General features: G+C 36.3%; 1 protein-coding gene across 2 annotated transcripts in view; it reads left to right on the top strand.

Moving 5' to 3' along the window:
* RFTN2 (raftlin family member 2) overlaps positions 1 to 18,775 on the top strand; it is a 32,698-nt gene that overhangs the window by 2,150 nt on the left and 11,773 nt on the right. The window contains exons 2-7 of one of the 2 annotated variants that reach the window (XM_086465900.1): positions 2,825 to 3,008; positions 5,087 to 5,198; positions 7,286 to 7,607; positions 10,581 to 10,778; positions 15,483 to 15,604; positions 16,751 to 16,854. In XM_086465900.1, coding sequence (XP_086322026.1) covers positions 2,825 to 3,008; positions 5,087 to 5,198; positions 7,286 to 7,607; positions 10,581 to 10,778; positions 15,483 to 15,604; positions 16,751 to 16,854 — 1,042 coding nt within the window. The remainder of the gene's footprint in view (positions 1 to 2,824; positions 3,009 to 5,086; positions 5,199 to 7,285; positions 7,608 to 10,580; positions 10,779 to 15,482; positions 15,605 to 16,750; positions 16,855 to 18,775) is intronic. The other variant, XM_086465901.1, reaches the window with a different exon arrangement.

Raw genomic sequence — 18,775 nt, forward strand, 5'->3', positions numbered from 1 at the left:
CATCTGAGATTTCTGTTTGCCTGGGTGACTTGATACCACTGGATCTTGCACCAAGTAAAACAGAAAATCTGCCCTTAGTTTACTGCAGCATCTTACAAAAGATATTATGTCCTGCATTAAGATAAAAGTATAGCAAGCATAAATGCATTATTTCAATTTAATATGCCTTATTCTCTGCTTCATTGGATTTATGCTGTGTGAAGTTGAAATGAGCCTGGTGGGGAGACTTTCAGGAGTCCCTGATCTTCTCCCAAGCTGTGATGCACATGAGGTCAACTACACTGTAGTCTAAATTTGCTAGCTGGAATCGCTGCGCATCTTAACTAGTTACCAGCAGTGTATTGTACCTTGGGTTTTCCCCTCCTGGTCCCCAAGATACTCATATCCCTACTGTAAAAATCAGCTTTGAGTTCTGCGGAGGTTCTTCTGTATCAAGAGCATCCGAAACGAGAAAATTACAGCCAGTCTCTCTTATTTTGGTGGGATTTAATAGTATGAAGGAAAGGGAGCAGTGCACTCTGAAGTGTAGTTTTAAATTCCTGTCAAGGATTGTAAATCCTGCAGTCTCGATCATGAGGCATATTTCAGTTACAAAAACAGCTGTTTTTTGAAATCAGTTTAACCATAAAGTAGGGATATTTTAAATATCCTACTCAAGCATTTTCTACGACCCTCCTATTAGGAAAAAGAAGGAATATTGATGCATCCCACTAAGATGACATGCTGTGAAGTTCTTGTAACTCTGCACAACAGTATGAATATTTATGAAATAACTGTTTTGTCGACATCTCCAATACCATGCATCTGAAGTTTACTGTAGAGCTAGCAAGTTAGCTGTAGCTCTGTTATTTGTAGTATTTTGTCTACATGTTGACAGCGCATCCGGAAGTAAATTTTTTTAATGAAAAACGGTTAAGACACTTGCAAAATCAGTGAAGTGATGATCACATTGCATACATTGCTGCTTTTTTGTCTTGTGGGCTGTAGAGCAGTTTCTTCAATACATATTTAATGTCTCCTGGATATAAATCAAGGGATGAAGGCATTACTAAGGGCAAAATACCATCCATCTATGGTGGTTCTATATTAAAGCTCTTCCAGTGGCAAGCAAAGTAGGCCTCCATTCCTTTTTCCTTTTACAAAAAGTTGGTGTTTAAAAGCATTAGAATGTTGTAAAATATTGGTGGTTTTTGATTGTTGTTTTCGTTTTTTTTTTAAAAAAAACGACAACCTCCATAATGTGTGTGTATACATATATACATCAGTATTATTGCCATTTTATAGTGGGGAAAGTAGTGTAGAGATTGATGTTTTCCAGAACACATTACTCAAGAACCAGCAGAATTCTAATTCAGTTTATTAGTTTGCCTAAATCTTTCATTCTAAAGGTTCATATATCTGTTTTGATACAGTAGGGTAGGTAGACTTTGACTTGCTGCGTCTTTGCTAAAGTCCTTAAATTCCTTACTGTTGCCCCCCTACAATATAGGGCAGGTAGATAAGAGTTAATTTAATATTCTTGCATCCTCTTGAGGAATACATTTACAAAGTGGTGAGTGAGATTTGTCACTGCATTTATCTGTTCTTTTTTCTTTTATATCACTTTTTTAAAAATTATAGAATCAAAAGACAATTAGCATATTTAATTGTTCTCATTTTATTGTACGGTTTGAAAGGTAATGTTTAAAGCAGCGTGTTACAATGTTCGTATCTCAAAAAAGTTTTGCAAGTTAATTTGATTCCAATTGAAGCATCCTTTAGTGCAGTTGAACACTGGTCTTAATTCACTGAAAGTCTTGCAAAGAGAGGGACCCATCAGGACACAAAAAAATGTCACTTGCAGCAAGGGTCATGGATGGGGATGCCATCAAATTCTAAGCCAAGCTGTCTTGTCATAAGAGTTCGTATCTGCAAAGGATTAAAATTTTGATAATGGCAAAAATATGCTGGCATAATTACTGTTCAGTTACTGTCTGTATGTGAGTATTGATTTCCTGCTTTCTGAAAGCATCTACAATTCCACGTGGATTTGAGAGGAACGGGAGATACTGACCACCAGTCTAACTGGCAGAATGTGTCATCTGTTACCAGTGGATCAGATGTGGAATATTCCTTTTCTCTGTGTGAAAGTTGTGGATCAGACCATTCAAAAATGGTTCTTCAAAAAGTTTTCCCTTTACATATGTAGTTTCCCCAATAGCTTATTGGTACCTAGCTGTTGCCTCTTGGAAATCCTTGCACACACTCAGAGGGATCATCCTTAGAAATTAGTGACACCACATAGCTTGCTTACGTGATATGTACTTAGCTTTACTGGAAAAAGGAATTAGAACTATGTTAAAATTTCAGCCTACAATCCACAGATCACATCTAAGGGATCAAAAAAAAATTTTTAGGAAAAACAAACCAATTGTTCTAGGCTTAAATTCCTTATACAGGAATTTACCTCACAACTAGGGTTGAAGGATACTGCTTCAGTATGTTTAAGGCTTTGGCTAGACAAAATAGTTTCTTTGAGTTCAGACCTATTGTGTGGTTAGATGTTGATGCAGCTCTTAAATTAGCTTGGCAAAGTTAGACCCAACAGGAAGTGTTGCCAAATAGGTTAAAAGTAGATTGTATTAACTTGTAAAAATATATATTTCAGCTGGTTGAATACTGTTGACTCAGCTGTGAATCTCCTTTTTCTTGTGTAAACAGAACTGCAACTTTTTAGTAAATACCTTGGGATAGAATTTGTGTGGTTTATATAAAAGGAACTCACCCAAAAATATATGGACATACACAGTATAATGTGCTTCTTTTCTGCTTTCAATGCTTTTAGCTTCCTCAAATCCAGAAGTTATCAAGATCAGTTCTGTGTTGGATATAGCATCTAAGGTGGAAGAATATTACAGCAAAGGATATGTTGTAGGAGCTGTTCATCCTATTATACTGCCAATTGGACATAGAAGAAATTTCCCTGCAAGTCACATTTATCGAGTGGTACTTTCAAGATTAAAATTAAGGTAACAGTGAAATAATTTGAATACATTGATCCATTACTTAAGCCATTTGTAAGTGGATTGCTTAACATGCATAATTTATTATCAACTTGAAGTGAGCACCTCAGAGAATCAAATAACTGTTCCTTGTCTAGAAAGGTGAGCAAGCTAGTAATGTTTTTTTAAGTAATGCTAAGCACACAATAGGCTAATGTTTATTTGCCTTACTACAAGTCCAAAAAAAAGGCTGAAGTTGCTTATCATAATTTGTGGGAAGATAAATTATTAGTTTACCCTTTTATTTTTAATACATTTTTATAACGAAATATCATCTGTCTTGGGCCCTGCAGCAAATACAAGATTAAACAAAAGACTGGGAGAATAATAAGCTGCTTTAAATTCTCACATGTCTGTCTGTTCTTCACTTTCAAAACTTTTGTGTTTTCACTTTTCCCATAAGAGCATTATTTGGGGAAAAATGACCTATAAAGTGTGAATTAGTCTGTCAGAGGTAATTGTTGCTTTTTTGGGTTTCGGGGGGTTTTTTTCCCTGTCTTAAGAAGGAAATAATCATTCTGTGATTGATGTCATGCAAAAGCTTGGTTTTGACACTGAGGGAGAGTCAAGACTTTGTGTTTATGTTCCAGCTCCATAGTCTTGTTTGTTACTCCTCCTTTCACTGCCTTGTAATCACCATGTGATCATGAAGAAAACGTATGAAGAAATTTACAATTAGTTCCTTTGAATGCAAAGATGGTAACATTTATTCTTATTTTGAATAAGTAGAAAAGCGGATTTCTTACTGCATTAAGAGCTGTCATGCTTCCCATTCTCTCCTGAGTCCTAGTGTGATGCACAAAGGTTCTTTCATTTTCTTTTGGAAGACAGGAAGGGTGTGAGTTGGAAGGTGCCCCCTGCCACTCCAGTAATGCTTCTGTAAATCATGGTTCATTTGAGGGAGCTTCTCAAATGCTTTTCTTAAACAAGCATTGTCCATGGTATTTGCTGCTCATACAACTTACCTTTATAAATTCATCTGCAAACAAGGTGAATGTTGTCCATGTGAGCAAATGCTTCAGTAAGAAAAGCAGAATACTTGCTCTCTGGAGCCAAGGCTTCTCAGAGCTGACACTGCCCGCAACTCACCTTGTACCTGTAGATGTGGGATCTTTATGAAGTTGTGGTTTGAACCTTTAGGCCCTTGAATAGGTGAAGGATGAGACCCTGCAGCCTACATGTGAAACTGTTGGGTGTAGGTTCCCAGTTTCCTATGCAGCTGCCATATGTACCCATGTTGGTTTTCCTATAGGCAAATACACGTTCTCCAACTACTTTCTGGAAAGTAACCTTTTGTATTTGAGTGTGTCTCGGTGATGTTTCATTCTAAAGCAAAAGCTTGTGTGATGGAAACATCAATTAAAATCCCATTATAGTATTGATGTACACCAAATATTGTTGGCTGAGTAATATCCGAACTGGCTTTAGATAAAACATGATGAATGCTATTCTTTAACTTTAAATGGAATTTAAAGGTTGTCAGATTCTGAAATCTGAGTGATTTAAATATTGCCTAACCCAAAGTGGTTGTTACTGCATTGTATTTCTAGTATTTGTCTACACTGTATTTCATACAATAGCTGCAACTCTGCTTTGGTTACAAAAACTAGACAGCAGCATATTAACAATGTAGAAGTAACATTTCTATTCATAGCGAGTCTTCTACAAAACTGAATCTGTTTTGTACTTGCTACGTTTTAGCTTAAATTTCTATTTTTTGCATCATCAGAGATTTTTTTGGGTTTATTTGTTAGAACAGAAGGCTCTTTGTCAATAAAGCTCAGTTTCCAAAAGATGTCTATTCACAGCCTTCAGATTAAATTCCTGTTAAATATTAATATTCTTACCCTGACATTGTAGTACACAGTACCTGCCACTTTGTGTGAGAAACAGAACCAAACCCAGATGGGTTCTCAATAAAAATACGAAGAAGCGTTGTCAGGATTTCATTCATAACTATTCCAAATAAAAGAATTCTATACGCAAGCATTTGCCCAAGTTAACAGCAAACTTCTGACAAAGACTGCTTTCTTTCTGTTTTCTAGCCAGAAGCATGCAGCACCCAGAGGACAAAGGCACCCCAGGCTGGTGATTGAGGAATGTCCTTTAATGTATGAAACACTGACAAACGAGGTAGTGAAAGAACTGTTAGAAAAGGTAATAGAGGGTTTTTTGAAAGTTCAGATTTTTTTTTCTGCCATACATGTAAGGTTTTTTTATATTTAGAGGTTGATTTTTTTTTTTTTTTTTTTAGTTTTGCATTTAAAGCCTGTTTATTTTACAAAAGCTACAAAGTCTTTTCTTGATGCAAAAGGAGTTACTTTTCTTCAGTAGTTGCTTTTTCTAATTTGAGACTTAGTACTGAGCCCTGTAGAGCTTTGGGAGACTGGCTGCTTACACCACTGAAAGCAGAATCATGCCCAAACTCACAGTTAGTCTTTACAGAATGCTTGTATGAGAGCTTTTTCTGGAATTAATATTTTTTAAAATATAAATCTGAACTCTTATCTTGTTCTGGGTTAAGTAAGGTATTCCTAATGAACATGAATATACTCAATTTCTAAGAAATATTTTTTTTCATTCTTTAATAGAGATACGAAATACACAGTAACTGTATTAAATATTTACTTGGCTCAGCTTTTGAATATACTGTTTAGTTAAAGAAAACTAAACTTCCACCGGAATGCAAGCTCTAGTTCTAGTTCTTTTTGTGTTTAACTTCCTCTGCAAAATTGAAGACTTGCCGAAACAGGAAACTCTTGTTATTACAAGACTTGGAGTGATATCTTTTATATTAGCTGCCAGGCAAAGAAGTAGAGGAAAAAGTATATTGGAGGTCTTTAATGATCTTTGAAATCATCACAGAGTTGTTTAAAATTTCTAAGTGGGTTGTTCTGACATTTTCAGGTGTTTCAAATTTAAAATGGAATTCCATTACGCGTTTATACTATATGCGTATTGCCAGGTTGGTTGTATAGCATACCAGACAAACATTTAATGGAAAAATACACTTGAAATTAGCAGTGATCCAGGCTTGCAAGCAAATCTGGTGCAGAAGTATATGTGAAAATAATTTTGCTTCAAAATGCTCCCAATTTTTTAAAAAGACTTAAGCAAGTAATCCAGTAAAAAAATATTTTATTTTAAGGATCTGAAACAGTAAGACTTTGTGGCATTTCAGGAAAAAGATTGTCACATTACCTGTTTTTCTTCATGTTGCTTCTCGCATTTCAGATTATTTTGGTTGTCTTAGAAGCAGCATCTCTGTGCTCAGTGTTTAGTGTATCATATCATTGCTGTACATACATAATGGTGGTAGATAGTAACACTTCCGCCTATTGTGTAAAAAGGGATTGTAGTACCATCAGCTATTTGATTGTCACTCACTCTGATTAATAAGTTTGTGAGTTCACTGGGCAGAGATCCTTCTCTCTCTGCTCTCACTTAATCCAGTACTTCCCAGACAATTTCTTCTTTCAGGGCTGGGGTTTCTGCTTTCTGTATTTTCCTGGAAAGGCTTTATTGCACAGGGGAGCTTGTAGCACAAAATGGCAGTGAGATCACCTTCCTAAATAGCAGCACTCCTTATCCTAGGAGAAAAAAACCCAACCTGCCTCCAAGAACAGGCACATCCCACAGGTGGCACACATTCTAAAGTTGTATTTTGAGACTTTAGTGCAGAGAAAAAGAGTTTCAGCACTGGCTGAAAGCAGAGTTAAGAGGATTTTAATTTGCTTCCAGGTTCCTCTTTTCTCTGCTTCTTCACTATGCTCAGTAATAGTGAAGCTGAGTAGACTCTAAGGGAACCAGAGGATAATTAGTCACAGCACATGACAAATAGATATTTCTATAGTATTAGTTGCCAGTAATTTTAGTATGACTAGTATCACATGTTTAGAGAAACAGTACTATTTATTGCACCAGTATACTGCTTATCAGTATGACACAGTAAGGAAAATACTTTGAATTTATTCTAAATGAAGGACTTGGTGTACACGAAGTCAGTACCGGTGTTGACCACCTTTCTCGGCCTGAATCCAAAGACGTGCTGGAAGACTTCCATTTACTTTTAAACACGGGCAGCATACAAAGACAAGCCACCCTTCTGTATCACAGCCATGTGTCTTTATGTCCTTGAAAATCAGCAGTATAGTTACACAGAACATGTATGTAGAAGTTTAAAAAAAAAAAGTTATGTGCAATTCTAAAATCACTTTGCAGATAAATTTCTGTTGTAAATACAGGTTAATGAAGCTGCTAAAAGAGGAAAGAAGTTTGTGGGATTTGTAACGCAACATCTTCCTCAACCTAAAGCCTGCAATGGAACAAGCATAGACGGAAGTGCAGAGTTGGAATCAATGCTGGGCAGAAGAAATAGGGAATACAGAAGAAAAAATTCTGATGAAAACTATAAGAACTGGAATGAAGGGACATTGAGTGGTCACTCATCTGAAAGTGGGATAGAGGAGGAAATGCAAGGAGAAAGCAGTCTGTTACAAGATGCAGATTTCCAGTTTGGAAAAGAAGTCAGCCCTGTTAAACCACGAAAAGGAGATGGTAATAAATGCTGCTTGTTTATTGCAGAAATAATGTATTTTACTGAGCTGTTGTTTTAAAAAAGTATGGGAAAAAATAACAGAACAGCATGTACTATTGTATCAAGTACCGGTTGTGGAAGATGCATCTTCCTTAAATGCATATGTATTTTTAAAAAGTTGCCAGTTGAAGAGGCAGAATAAATGTTTACCTTCTGCTTCTGTGTATGTGTGAGCTATGATAATATATTAAAATGGTATTTCAGTTTTCTTGTAGAATATTATAAATGTACTGTCAAAATTCTAGTTTGTAATTTAAAGAAAAAGGAAAAAACCTGAACACCCCCCAAAATCACCAACAGTGTAATTCTGATTTTAAATGTGGTATGAACAGGTAACTTTTTTGCTTGATATGTGTGTAACAAATACATGGCAGTAAAAATCTTTCCTTTTAGAAGGATGCAATTTTTCCTAAATGCATGAAGTTTTCACTTAATATTAAATCATAAACGTGTAATGGATTTCCAAGAAGATGTTAGGATTCCAGTTCTGCCTGTTTCAAAACTAACAACAAAGAGAGCCCCTTCCAGCTAAAGCTGTAATTTTACGTGCTTCTAGCCAACTCACATAATGTACAGCAAACAAATCCGTTCATAATGGATTCTTTCTGGTTAACATGCTTTCAAGAAGCATCGTGAAAGAGATCACTTAAACTAATGCATTGACCGTGAAATCAAAGAGGATAATTGTTACAAAATGAATTTACACTAGAGAAAAGTAAGCATTAGGAAATTGTATAGGAAGGAAAAGTATTGAAAAATGTTGGTGCTGTGGTAGAAAACTTAGGGTAGTCTGTGTGAGAGACTGCCTGAAACACTAACTTCTGATACTGAAGCACTAAGACCTCTTGGCTTCTAGGAAGAAAAGGTGAAAAGGAAGAAGTAGTCGAAAGCATGAGAACTGATGCAAGATAGTGTTGTGTAGAAAGCAAGCAGCATGAAACTTTCATGTCAAGTTGCATTTTGACGTAATGCATTCTTTCCTGATGGGCTAGACATGTTTTAATTGCTTTCAAAAGCAACCTTTTCACTTTCCTGTTAAGAGTTAAGCACTCTTTCCAGTTTCTAGACTGTCAGGATAATGACTCTGAGCACTGAGATAATCAATGTCCCTCTTACTTTTAACACTTGAATTAAAGCAGTTCGTGTACAACTGAACCTTTATAGCACGATCTGTCAAAGCTTAACTCTTTCCTTACAGCTGGAAATGGTGGGTTTGCTATATCTAGCAGAATAGAAATCCTGTAAGTAAAAAGCAGAACACTCTTGGCTCTGTTAAGAGACCTTTGTTCATGCGTACTGGTGTGACCAGGTAGATTAGCAACCAATGCACGCCCTACATTCTCAGGAAATTCTTCAAAAAGCTTTTGCAAGAATATGCCAAGCTTCTCTATACTAATCAAATACTCAGTAAAGTTACTGGAGTTCATAAGATGAACTTCTGAAAACTTAACCACCTTTCTTGGTAAATGTTGTATGTAACCATCATTTAAAAAAATACTGATCTGGATTTCCGAAGGAAGTCTTACATGCATGTAGGTATGTACTGTCACTTCAGTATGCCATTTCTATTTAGGTCTGCTCAAAAGATGCAAAACTGTGTCTGAGCTCTAGATTTGGGGATCATAACATGAATTTTGACTGTTTATAGATACACTGCTTGTAGAGGCAGATTGCTGATGTGCATGAGCAGTTGAATAGTTGTATTCTATTGTACCAATAGAAACTTGGTAATTTTTTTCTGAAGAACGAATATAAAAGTGATCTCACTTTAGTAAACAGGAAAGGATATTAAAGTTTGTCAGGATAAACACATCTATACTAATATAACCACTGGTGGAGGTGGTAAAATAAAAATGTATAGAAATGAGAGTTGTGTCTTACTGACAGAGTTCAAAATTTTGTCCTGAATTTACTCTACCTTACCTCAGGCACCTGATGTCACTTAGAGTGGGTGTGGTAACACCTCCCAAAACAGAGAAAGAGTTCTCCCAGAGGTTGATTCAGACTAACAGTCCAAATCCTGCTTTGGAAGTCTCCCTCTGCTTCCAGAGCCTGGAGACCATCTTAAGTGGGGTCGTCTAAACCGGGTTCCTTTGTTTTGGCAATGTGAATACTTCTGCTTTCTAGAGGTCGTTTTGTGTTGATTTAGCCTGCTCAGATGTTGAAGCATTAGGTAATCTGAAAGCATTTTTTTGGCAACTGCTTTGTGTTGCTTCTCCACAGCAGTGATGTACGCATAAGTGTATTTGTGGAATAGGTTTATACAGCTAGGACTGCAGACCTTGTCACCAGTGATTTTCTAAAATGCTATGGATTTGTGAATTTTAGTTTTTGATGAATGCCTGTTTATGATGCTGTTTTTATAACAGCACTCTTAGGAATGCCTAGTTATAAAAAGCACTTGAGGATATGCAGGTTTTGTATGTTTAACTCACATACTCATCAACTATTGTGGGGGAAACCCCAGTAGGCAACTAATTATACTGGTACTTAAGTAATTTTCAGAAAACAATGGGTAAAAATCATCTGTGTACAAGGCATTCCTAATATTAAAAAAATGTATAAAATTGTCTTTAATCTTCAGTTATAGTAATTTCAAGTATTTGTAGTCCGAAGTTCCATGAGTAGCAAATATGAAGCTTGTTTCCACTGGGATTTTCTTAGCTCTAGTGTTTTTTCTCTATGTAAAACCCACCAACTGAAAAGGTCCAGTGACAACCTAACTGTAATATGTTCAAATTTCTCATATCCAAGAGTGTACCCCCCTCACACCTTGTCCTGGGTGTATTTAGGGCTCAAGCTGAGTTACAGTCACATCAGGAAACAATTCTTAAAACTGTTCTTACAGTTAGAAAACAATGTTGAAATAAGAGATTAATAATATTTTTATTTTGGAGCACTGTCTTCCAGAGGCTCATTCTTCTTCCTTTTTCTTTTCTTAGACAAGCTATATACAGTCTTCAATGTTTTTGATGATTCTACCTGCTGGACCTATCATGAAGGTGTTTTGTCTATGAAAGTCACAAGAAAGGGGCCAGTTATTAGTACACTGGAAGCAGACTGGCTAGAATTAACCACATTTTATTACAAACAAGGATTGTCCTTAATTGATTCTTTTGTACACTGGGAAACTTCTAAAGGTGAGTACTGTCCTAGAATATCATAAAGCTTTTACTTGTTTTTGTAGAACAACAAAATTTACAAAAGGTAAGATAATTTTTTGCTTCTTGGTGTTCAGGTAGTCATTGTAAATGTATAAAGTCTGATACCTGAAAGGGGAATAACTTGTTTTCTAGGCAGTTGTAGCTCTGAATAATTGAAATTTCTGCTTCAATTTATCAAATTGAGGATTTCCAAAGCAGGAAGGTAATGTAGTGTTATAATGAAATACGCCTTTTGTGCTAGTTTTTTTTTCTTTGTTTTGTTTTTTTAAAGGAAAAGATAATGGAGGGAAAAATAATTAGATACATGTTTCCCTGATGTTCATGTTCTGCTGCTCCCTGTAGATACCGTGCTGCACTCTGTCGAATACTTCTAGTGAGACAAAAGAATGCCTTGAGTTCTTATTGTGCTTACTGTACTGTTAAACCTAAGTCAGACTTCCCATGCTTCCTGCTTTCTTCAGCTCTTTGCTGGGCTTAAAAATTCTTTCCAAAACACCAAATTGTCTTTAAAATTTGACTGGTGATCCTGAAGTTCCAGGATATTTCTGCAGGTTGTTCTGGTCAGATGTGGACTTACACAGGGAGTAGAGACATCTGGTTTTGTCCTTGCCCTCAACTGTAGGTAGATTAGATCCTCCAGGACCTTTTTGCGCAGCTGGGAGAGAGATCTTCCCTGCTCCCTCCTGCTTCCTGCCCTCTTCTGCGGGAGTCTACCAGCTCAGTTAACACTCAGTTGTTACAGTGATAGAGCTTCAGGCCACTGGATTTTCAAATTTTCTTCTTTTTGACAGTTTCAGTTCGACCTCTGTTTTTATTCTGGAGGGATCCTACTAGCTCTTCTGGAGCTCCTAGCCTTCATCTTCCTGATGAACAGACACAAGCCTGATGTCAGCAGTGTGACTGCTGGCCCAGGCCCATCACTGCACACCCTGCTGAGCCCAAAATCCTGCGCTTTGGCAGAACTGTGAGGCAGTGCTTGTATCACTGACAACAGGAGAAGCTCTTTATTGTCTGAAGTATTTTGAATTCTAAATCTGTTGTTGGTAAATATGTAATGAAGAGATTCATTTCCATTTGACTGAATTTGTCTGAAAGCCAGAAATTAGAAGTGTTACAAAAAAGTAGTGCGTAGCTACTTTGTGCAATTACTTGAAAATAATGTGGAGAAAATGGTAGTATTCTAGTGTTAAGGGAACAGAACAAGAGAGTCTGACATAGTTATTGTTTCAGAATTTATTCATTATTGTAATAAACATTGTTTGACAGAAAATTTAGAATTTATACTTCACCAGTGTGATACTTTGAGTTTGTTTGTCTTGCTTGTACTAAGTTGTTGGTGTTCCCTTAGAATTGCTTATTGGCAGTTCAGTGCAAGCAAGCAAAACATAGGGCTGCACTGGAGAACAAGTGTAAGAAGTTTGTGGAAAAGGTTTTGGAGACTTTGAACAGTTTTTGCAATTCTCAGGCTGATTACAAGTGCAATGATTTACTTAATAATGAATTAAAATGGCTTTCGGAAGTCATTTTACATCTGCTTCTTACACAAATTATACAAGGAGAGTGGGATTACTGGGGATTTGAGGAGTCTTTATATTTACTATATGTCTTATTTAATGCTTTTTTCCCTGACAATCTTGTTTAAAATAATATGCATTCAGCATCCTCTTTACAAGGCTTGGATTAGTGAAGGGCTTAAATGAAAAAGTTTGAAACAAAATCTTTGGTAGTTAAATGACGTGGGTCCTTCAGAAATCAAACCCTGAAAATAATGAGAATGCTTCAGGTTTTGTTGTTCTCAGTAGTTTGTTTTTGAGTGTGAATTGCTGCGTTTCTGTAGCTCTGCAATGAAGTAAATTTAGTGATTGTCAGAGGAACACAAGCGCATCAACATCACTAGATTTACTTCAGATTGAATTTGGTAACTAGTCCCTCCCAGACCGCATATTTTGTGCGCATAAGCAGTCTACTGATGTGCTTTGGTCATCTTTTTTGCTCTTAAATGATGATTCCTATCTGTTGAAGTCAGTGGAAGCGTGAAGTTTCCTTTGGGAGAGGGGAGGAGAGAAATCAGACTCTTAGTTTTCAATACACATTTTTTTTAGAGCTGGAAAATAACTCTCTGGAGATAAGTTACAATTCACTGAGGGGTGTGTTTGGCAGCTGTTGAAATTAATCTTTGCAGCTGTTGTCCAACAACAGTTCTACAGTCTTCCCATTCCCCTGTAGCTGTCTGCTCTTTATGTGAATAACTGTCCCATCTTTAATACTCAGGTTATGACTTAGTTTGGGATTTCATGCTGCCTCTGCAGCAGTTGGTGCTTCTGCTTCAGCCCCGCTTGACTGGTGTGTGTTTCAGTTAGACTCATGGGTGGGACGCTGCTGAATTAAACCGGATATATTCAAGGTACAGCTTGCTGTGTGGATGGAATTCTGCAGCTGATCCAGTGTCTGTAACCACATTAAGAAGTTAATTTAGCTACTGAGTTCTTAAGCTAAAATGTTTGTTCTTGAGGTGAACGTTGAAGAGTTTTATAACCAGATAAAAATTTGGCATCCAACAGGGAAACCTAAAATGCTTTTTTGGGGGAGAAAAAGTATTTAAGCACTTGCACTCATTACTAGAATTACTTTCTGTATGTGTGTATGTACATCTAATTGTCATCTTCACCTTACTTTGGTTTTAGACTGTTAGGTTTCTTTAGCAGTAGTTATCCTTTTGTACAGCTTTAGTGAAATGAACAGATTTTAGCTATTTTAATAAAAAAAAGAAACCACCAGAAGCAAGTAAGTCAGCTGCAGAAATCCTCCTCTGGTTTGGACTCTACAGATGTTCTGCAGTCAGCAGAATTCTGTTCCTACCAGGATCAAAATGCGGTACCCAGTTTAAGGTAGGAGGAAGTTTTAACATAAAAAGAATAAATTTTAAAAAAATAAACGTTGTCAATTCTTAATAACTACCAACATCTGTGTTCTGCTGCCAAAAGAGGATACAGTCATAAAAATAATCCAGGTAAGTTCTCTTTTAGTAGCCGTTTGGATCATTGCAGTGTTTCCTCCATTTGTAGCCTTGGAGGCTCTCATGGTCATAGAAGTACCTGAGATTAGTAGAAATGCTGTGGCAATGTTTTTGCATTTTCTGGTTTGTGTTATGTCATGCACAGTCTTTTGGGGTTTTTTTGGAGTACTGTTACTAACAAAGATAAACTATTCTAATTGACAGAATGGGCAGGTGAACAGTTAGCCACATGTGCAGCTTTTTCAACAGAGGCCATTTTTGACATGGTGCACTTTGAATTAACAGTTTGTCTCAGAATACCACTGAGTGGGGGTGCCTTGTGTCAATAATTGTTCAAGAGTAATTCTGTCATGTTTGAAAAATTACAGAAAAAGGAAATATTCTAACATGTTGTAGGTGGGCTGACCATTTTAAGTATCTGCCTGAACACTGAAGAAAGGTTGAAGTCCATGAACTCATAAGATTGAGTATTTAGGAATTACTAGGAGCTGTGCAGATATTCATGTTCATAAAGTCGTATGTTCAGTTCTATCTACAATAACATTATATTTATGTGTAATCTAAGAGTAAGATAACATGTCAAGTATATCTACAAATGTGTGGAAGATATATAGGCATGCAGGTATTTAAATAATCATAATTCAAACTACATAAAACTGCTATATGCGATACAGTAAAAAAAAGTGTGAGTAAATAGTTAGTATTTTGATACTTTAACATGGGAATTTCTGGTTTACATAGCAGAACTTCTGTGCCGATCTGGTTGATTTTTAAAACCAGAGCAGTTGTGTTCCGTAAGTTTTCTTTGTTTGCTAGGTGTGGGGTGGTTTTTTTTCTTTATTTGCTTTCCCTGAAGCTGTGGCAAAACCAATCATCTCTCTATATCTCTTTGTGCAATATTGGAGAGGATTTAAATCTGATATTCTGAGGATTACGTAATTTTACTGTTCAAATTTAGTTTAAGATAGTCAGCTGTCAAGGTACATCTGCACAAAAGACTTCCTGATGGCTCTTAGGAGAAGCAAAACCAGAAAAGGAACCAATATCTGACGCACAGCTTTAGTTTGGGCCAACCGGATACTGTCAGGCTTCGACAAGTGAGTCAGGGAGTTGTGCTCTGAAACTTCCTTCCCATCAGGAATCTTCCTACAATCACTTGGGTTTCAGGCTCTTCCTGTGGCCATTTACATATTTATTTAAGTAACCGTAGCTAGGCTTTGCACTTCATGCTTGATTTATCTTTATGCTCTCTCCCACCACTCCAAAATCCACACTTACTGTCAGGCATACAATATTGATGTTGAATAAAGAGGGTTTGTGCCCATCTGCTGTGGGGGATATATTGAATACAAGAAATCTGAATTCAGATTTGAGCATGGAAGTGACTAATGCTTTTCAGAAAATGAAATGGTTCATAGTTCAGTTTGCATAGGAAAAAGGGTTTTGAATAATAAGTTGGCTTGCATGCTTCATCAAGTTAAAATAAAATCATAGCATGTAGTTGTAACTAGATGCAGAAATAACCACAAATTTTGAGTTATTTGCTGTCTCGATTTTGTTTTAGAGGATTGCTCAATGAGAAAAAAACAAGCCTGTGTATACATCTTGGTAAGATAGCAACCTAAAACTTTATATTCAGTTTATATTTGTCTTTATGTTCACAGGGGACTATTTGCCCAAATCTTTAGAAGGATTATTTATTTATGAAGAAGAAGGTGCTGGAGTTCCGGGTTCTAACAGGAAAGGAAATGATGCAATAGTTGTTGAACAATGGACAGTCATTGAGGTAAAATTGGTGATTATTTGGCAATGATATTTCCTACTTTATATTTTTCTTTGCTTTTTTCCTTAGAATGCTTGTACCAATGTTTGATAAATGTTCAGGATGGTTTCTTGAAGCCACCTGTGTAAGCTAAAGCCTTGAATCATAAAAATGAAGTCAGGCCTGTGGCCATTGGTCAATATGCATAAAAGAAATATGACACAAGGATTCTGTCCTGACATTTGCAAATGTCAACAAATACAACCACCAAAGAAAATGTTTTATTTTTTTAAATGTATGTTTTTCATACCAATTTAGACATAATTTCAGCAAGTGCAGATCCACTGATAATATGCTGAAGTATTTTTAAATAAAAAGGGGAAGAAAATAGCAAAAAGAAGAAACAGAACAAGAAAAAATTGATAGTGAGTTAATTGAGTATGGTTTTCAGATGTATATTCTCAGTAAAATTTTACTGCTAAATATGAAAGACTTTGTTTTTCCTAATAAATTTACATGTACTACTGTAGCATGGCACAGCAATGAAATTATTTCATGGTTTTTAATATTTTAGTATTATAAGATTATTGGTATGAATTAGTGACGTCTGAAGGTAATTGTAATTGGAGAATACCAAGGGCTTGCTTTTGAAATATTCAATGATAAATACATTTACCAATGTGAAAAGAAACAGCATAAAACTAAGACCTTGTATATTAAAAAAAAAAACAAAAAAACAAAAAAACAAAAAAAAACAAACCAAACCTGCGAAACTTCAGTATATAGCTAGGTGAGATGCTTGTTATTCAGATGTGAAGTAAAAACCTGAATACATCAATTGAGACACCTATTATGGTGTTTAAAAAGTTTTAGGCATTAATTTAGCAACATGAGAAGTTTAACAAGTGAGATGTGCTTTGAATGTCTTGCTGAATCAGGGCTTATACCTAAAGTTAGAATGTTCTGTCTGTTTTCCGAGTCTTCTGTAGTCTTAAACTTTTCAAATTGTTTTCAAATTGAAATAGTGAATCTCCACCAAGCAACACAGTTTGATGTCATCTCAAAGGATTATCTCATTATAAATGAGAGGAGAGTCATTGTAACTTGTGTAGAAATGCAAATAAAACCTGTACAGAGTCTCTTTACTACTTTTTATGATTATTAATGTAGGGATGTGAAATTAAAACAGATTATGGACCTTTATTGCACACGCTGGCTGAGTTTGGATGGCTCCTGACCTGTGTCCTGCCTACACCTATCGTACGACATGACAGGTACCTAAACAATAGAATTTTTGGTGTACACATCTCAGAATTATCCAGTGATTGCTTGTGTACTTAAATGTAAAAGGAAGAAAAATGCTAATGATGTTAACAGCACATAAAACTTGAGCTGTAAGTAGCATTATGGTAGAATCTTTTTTTACCACACTGTTTTAGGACTACTGACAAGCGAATTTCAAACTAGACCAATAATCCTAAATTTAAAGTACAGTGGTTATGTCTAAACATTAAAGATTTTGTTTAGGAAACTCTCTATCACATACCCAGTCCCTGGCAATGGAGCAGCAATAGGGTTACTTATATCCTTAAAGTTTAAACAAGTGTTGAAATGTTTCACTAATTTAAGACCTTGGTGAATGACTGATTTAGACTATGTAACAAGTCACGTTGTCACAAGACAGTCGTGCAATATTTATTGCAAATTGGGGAGGAGAATGTGCTAATCCAGCAAGTTTTTGGGCTTTTGTCGTCATCTTCAACATGTTGGCAGACGTGTCATCTTAAATAGAATACCAAATTACTGGATTTCAGTTCTCTTACTGTAGTATGTATTTAGATGACTGAGGGGGCTCTATGTACATAAGAAGAGCTAAATAGCAGACCTGGATCCCCTTGGCAATGTTCCAGGTTTTCTTTTTATTTAATAACCAAAAAAGACTACTGTGGTTTTCTTCATGGTATCAAGCTAAAAAGTGGCAAATAAAACACTGGATTAAGCGTAACTTTTCTCTTTCTTATTTTTTAAGTCTCCTCCCATTAGATTAAGATTGCCAAGGTTTGAAAACAAACAAATGTACTGAGGCATGGCTATGGGCTCATTAAGGACAATGGAAAGAGTGGGTGACTTGAGTAATCTTTGGATCCAGACCTCACTGTATTAAATCAAGACAGCATGAAAAAGGACATGAATGAAAGCTTGTAAGAGAACTGCTCCAAGAAAGTAGAATTTTATTCAAGTGATTTGACATAGTTAAATCAACTTACCCGTGTGAGAGGTTTTTCTGGTCAGGAAATAAGTGTTGGAGGTGGTTTTGGCTGTGTTCTTTTTAATAGTTGACTTTAACTGATTAAATGCAAAGACAGAAGGAATTGTGGTAAAACTATATGGGATGTTCTGCCTTTTTTTTTTTTTTTTTTTAAGGGTCTATGTATGCTTTGTTTTCTACTGAAATTCATGAAATTCTGACTTGTAAAGCTTCTGCTCCAGAGAGAAGCAGTTTTCAGAATAGGAAACAAAGTTGTTATCCTTTAATTCATTTCTTCAAACAAAAATTTGTAGTCTAAGTGTATTAGCTTTGAGCATGGGGACTTGCATAACGGTATGGGAACCACTGAGCCTGGCTTTCAGCAGCAGCTGAAATTTTTAGCCAAATCACAGAGCTTGAGAGTAAACCTTCAGGATCCAGATCTACTTCTTGAAGGACATGAGTGGACAATGAGAGGGAAATATTTTAGTAGTCACAGTGAGCTGTGGGTCATAGGATGAGGGGGATTTAAACCTTAAACCTCTTCTATTCTACAAGCAGTGTAACTGTACCCATCCCTTAGGGTTTGGACAGCAGGGTCAAGATTGTCCTGAGCAGCTGCTAGTCAGCCACTCCGTGAGTATCAGTCTCTGCTTGCAGCAGGCAAAATGGTGCTGTTTTGTACCTCGTAGATTGCAGAGCAAAGGCAGGGCTGTTTAAAAGCAGCTAAGTGTTATAAGAGGAAAAAAAATTGGTAAAAGTTCTGTAGGAAGTGCTAACAGATTCATTAGACTGGACCTGTTCCTTGAATTAGTAAGAACCAAGATATTTAAGTTGCACTAGTTGTCTGAAGGAGCTTTGCTTCCCAGATGTGAAAGAACCGGCCTGTTAATAGCTGTGATCGTGCAAAAGGGGGTTGTATGCTGGCCAAATCTGAAGATGGATTA

The sequence above is a fragment of the Leptosomus discolor genome, chromosome 5 (assembly GCF_034619465.1).
Source record: "Leptosomus discolor isolate bLepDis1 chromosome 5, bLepDis1.hap2, whole genome shotgun sequence".
NCBI classification, from domain to species: domain Eukaryota; kingdom Metazoa; phylum Chordata; class Aves; order Leptosomiformes; family Leptosomidae; genus Leptosomus; species Leptosomus discolor.